General features: G+C 49.9%; 1 protein-coding gene across 1 annotated transcript; it reads right to left on the reverse strand.

The window, feature by feature from the left end:
* Nucleotides 1–1,923: 1,923 nt before the first annotated feature.
* Nucleotides 1,924–3,297, reverse strand: LOC124596579. The gene has a single exon (XM_047135812.1). The coding sequence runs from the start codon at nucleotides 3,295–3,297 to the stop codon at nucleotides 1,924–1,926; it is 1,374 nt and encodes a 457-aa protein (XP_046991768.1).
* Nucleotides 3,298–4,226: the final 929 nt, after the last annotated feature.

Here is a 4,226-nt window from a genome sequence, read left to right on the forward strand (position 1 = left end):
AGCTCTTCAATAACGTGTGGCAACTCATCCAAGGTTAGCACATCTAATCCCTGCACAAAGGTAAACGTAGGATGGAGGAGCTTAGCAAAGGGTCATCAAAGTCATTCACTACAGCACCAGTAGTTCACGCGTTGCTGTACATACCACCTTGATTTTCTACGCTAGTCGAAAAACGTATGGAAGGAACTGCAGAAAGCTTCCTTACCAACATTCACCATCTGTAGATGAAGTTACTGGGTAGCTGTAGGTAGTGCCTTCATTTTCTAACCTAGGCGAAAAACGTAAGAAAGAACCCACCGGAGCTTCCTTACCAACATTTTGGAAGCCGCTCTTCCCACACAGACGTAGGCAGCAGGCAGCCTGCATCCCGGATTTGAAACGATCATAACTGTCGTACCAACCCCACAGTCGCAGCAGTTGCAATCGTTGTTTCGGGAGCAGAACTGTCGCAACATCGTAAGGGTGTAGATGAAAGGCCAGTCTTCGGTACCTGGAAATAAATAAGTAGACGGCCGTGCAAAGCAAGTACCGAGGCATGCAGCTAATGGAGCTACTATATATATGATAAACTCCCTATCAAAGATAAGATACCGATGTTCACGAAGCGGTTGTCTTTGGACTGGTAAGAGGAATGGTCGCAGACATCCAAAATCAAAGGCGATCACTACACATTAAACAGTTCAGTGTGTTCCAGGGTATGATAACGAACATAAATGAGCTTCAAAACCACTACAGTAAGGCTGAAAATTAAACATTGGAAGTTCAACACACACTTGTATTGACTCGAGAAGTGTAATCCATCCACTCACTTCTACGATGTCCTCTGGGCATGTATCACATCAACGTACTTACCAGTAATCTTCGGGCTCTTTGTCATGTGTTCCCAGTCAGCCTCCGAAGTCCGTTAACATCGAACGCTGTAGCAACATGCAACCTCCCGTACGAATTAGACAACAGTGCCAACGTAAGGATATAGCTCCCAGTTGCAAATTAATGCTTAATGTACATACAATGCCAGATGAAGACCAAAGCTCAGTTGACTGTCTGCTACTCTGCAGAATATGGAATGCTCAGTCTCTAAATTTATGTCGCTGTATACGTTCTGTGTGTAAATGCCTGTGTACTGGTGTATCTGTGTGTGGCTGTAATACAACACTTCAGTTCTTGTGAACTCTTCTGCTGTGCTGTTCCGTTCTGTTCTTTGTAGACGGAACTTACAGACCCGTACAAACACTCAATTCTCTATCTGAAGTTTTGAAACAATTGTTAGAGAACATACAAAAAATTTCATTGTTAACTTAGTCGTCATTGTGGACTGACTGGCAATATCCCAAATGTGTACCAACGACGAGTTATGTTCTGTTACTAGTACAATTTTTATAGCATACTAGCACTGTATCCTGTGTTCGATTTTCGTCCTGTTCACTCGTTTTCTTGTAATGATCGTAAATCTTTTTCAATGTCGAATCGGATCTTCGTTAATCCTTTGTTACATGGTACCAGGACACGAATTCAAATAATGTCTTACATGAACTGTCGAAACCAACTGTAATAACATTTTCTGTGTTTGTCTGGCTGTATGTGCACATTCCAAAAGCCAAGAAATTAAAAAAGAAATAGTTAGGTCTCCTATTCTTCCTGCTCTATTCACACACTTGATTCACCGACATGCACTGATCAGGCAATGTGCTATGGGGTGGCAATGTGCTATGGGGTGGCAATGTGCTATGGGGTGGCAATGTGCTATGGGGTGGCAATGTGCTATGGGGTGGCAATGTGCTATGGGGTGGCAATGTGCTATGGGGTGGCAATGTGCTATGGGGTGGCAATGTGCTATGGGGTGGCAATGTGCTATGGGGTGGCAATGTGCTATGGGGTGGCAATGTGCTATGGGGTGGCAATGTGCTATGGGGTGGCAATGTGCTATGGGGTGGCAATGTGCTGTGGGGTGGCAATGTGCTGTGGGGTGGCAATGTGCTGTGGGGTGGCAATGTGCTGTGGGGTGGCAATGTGCTGTGGGGTGGCAATGTGCTGTGGGGTGGCAATGTGCTGTGGGGTGGCAATGTGCTGTGGGGTGGCAATGTGCTGTGGGGTGGCAATGTGCTGTGGGGTGGCAATGTGCTGTGGGGTGGCAATGTGCTGTGGGGTGGCAATGTGCTGTGGGGTGGCAATGTGCTGTGGGGTGGCAATGTGCTGTGGGGTGGCAATGTGCTGTGGGGTGGCAATGTGCTGTGGGGTGGCAATGTGCTGTGGGGTGGCAATGTGCTGTGGGGTGGCAATGTGCTGTGGGGTGGCAATGTGCTGTGGGGTGGCAATGTGCTGTGGGGTGGCAATGTGCTGTGGGGTGGCAATGTGCTGTGGGGTGGCAATGTGCTGTGGGGTGGCAATGTGCTGTGGGGTGGCAATGTGCTGTGGGGTGGCAATGTGCTGTGGGGTGGCAATGTGCTGTGGGGTGGCAATGTGCTGTGGGGTGGCAATGTGCTGTGGGGTGGCAATGTGCTGTGGGGTGGCAATGTGCTGTGGGGTGGCAATGTGCTGTGGGGTGGCAATGTGCTGTGGGGTGGCAATGTGCTGTGGGGTGGCAATGTGCTGTGGGGTGGCAATGTGCTGTGGGGTGGCAATGTGCTGTGGGGTGGCAATGTGCTGTGGGGTGGCAATGTGCTGTGGGGTGGCAATGTGCTGTGGGGTGGCAATGTGCTGTGGGGTGGCAATGTGCTGTGGGGTGGCAATGTGCTGTGGGGTGGCAATGTGCTGTGGGGTGGCAATGTGCTGTGGGGTGGCAATGTGCTGTGGGGTGGCAATGTGCTGTGGGGTGGCAATGTGCTGTGGGGTGGCAATGTGCTGTGGGGTGGCAATGTGCTGTGGGGTGGCAATGTGCTGTGGGGTGGCAATGTGCTGTGGGGTGGCAATGTGCTGTGGGGTGGCAATGTGCTGTGGGGTGGCAATGTGCTGTGGGGTGGCAATGTGCTGTGGGGTGGCAATGTGCTGTGGGGTGGCAATGTGCTGTGGGGTGGCAATGTGCTGTGGGGTGGCAATGTGCTGTGGGGTGGCAATGTGCTGTGGGGTGGCAATGTGCTGTGGGGTGGCAATGTGCTGTGGGGTGGCAATGTGCTGTGGGGTGGCAATGTGCTGTGGGGTGGCAATGTGCTGTGGGGTGGCAATGTGCTGTGGGGTGGCAATGTGCTGTGGGGTGGCAATGTGCTGTGGGGTGGCAATGTGCTGTGGGGTGGCAATGTGCTGTGGGGTGGCAATGTGCTGTGGGGTGGCAATGTGCTGTGGGGTGGCAATGACTTCCATTACTTGGCTATACACGATTCATACAAAAGTTTGACAAACTTCTAGTCAACAATAATTTACACCTCTAGGTAAGAAATATTTGCAACGCTTGTGCAAGGGCTCGTGCTATTCATTAATTTAATTTTAAATACCAATTAAATCTTCATGTAGATACTTAGTTGCGGTTCACAAGCAGAGTGGCGAATTAGAGCTTCATAAATGCCATTCGTCTAAAAGATTTGTGGGACATGGAATGTAATTCATCAAAACCCCAGAATAAAAGAATAATTGGCAAGCTGGTGCATACGAAGAACGAAACAGGTGGAGACGCTTAAAGATAGTTCAGAAATCTAAACAACTTATGCAAAATATAGTTTCGGTTCACTGCTGCCGATCAGCAGCAATTGTATAAGCGGGACTGTCCTTTCTCAGATTTCAGTCTTAATGTATAATACTTTCTGTGCCTGTCGCTGCAAATTTCTCAAACTTCGCGCACAACTTTCGATAGCATATTTTTGTACACTGATGGTTCCAAGTACGACCACAGTGTTGACTGTGCTTTTGCCATCGGGGCTGATCAGTTTCACTAACGGCTTCTCGACCAGTGCAGCAGAGCTTTTTGCCCTGTATCAGGCTGTTGACTACGTCGATAGGCACCAGCCAACTCGCTGCATCATCTGCTAACTCCCTCAGTGCCCTTCAGTCTGGATGCGGTCCACCCCATCGTTCTACGGATCCAGGACTGCCTCCATTTGTTCCCGGATGGGGAGCCCAAGTGATGTTCTTCAGGGTTCCTGGCCATGTTGGGGTGCCAGGGAATGACGCTGCCGAGGCCGCAGTCCATCTCGGTCGGCCCGCCTCTTACTCGGTCGCTTTGGCATGACCATTGGTGCTCCCTTCATGGGAACAAACTCAGAAGTGAAACCTCTCCCAGCAGCCTGGTCCACTTC

The sequence above is a fragment of the Schistocerca americana genome, chromosome 1 (assembly GCF_021461395.2).
Source record: "Schistocerca americana isolate TAMUIC-IGC-003095 chromosome 1, iqSchAmer2.1, whole genome shotgun sequence".
In the NCBI taxonomy this organism is placed as follows: Eukaryota; Metazoa; Arthropoda; class Insecta; order Orthoptera; family Acrididae; genus Schistocerca; species Schistocerca americana.

Coding starts and splice junctions, on each gene's coding strand:
- LOC124596579 (XM_047135812.1), bottom strand. CDS start 3,297: ATGGAAGTCATTGCCACCCCACAGCACATTGCCACCCCACAGCACATT.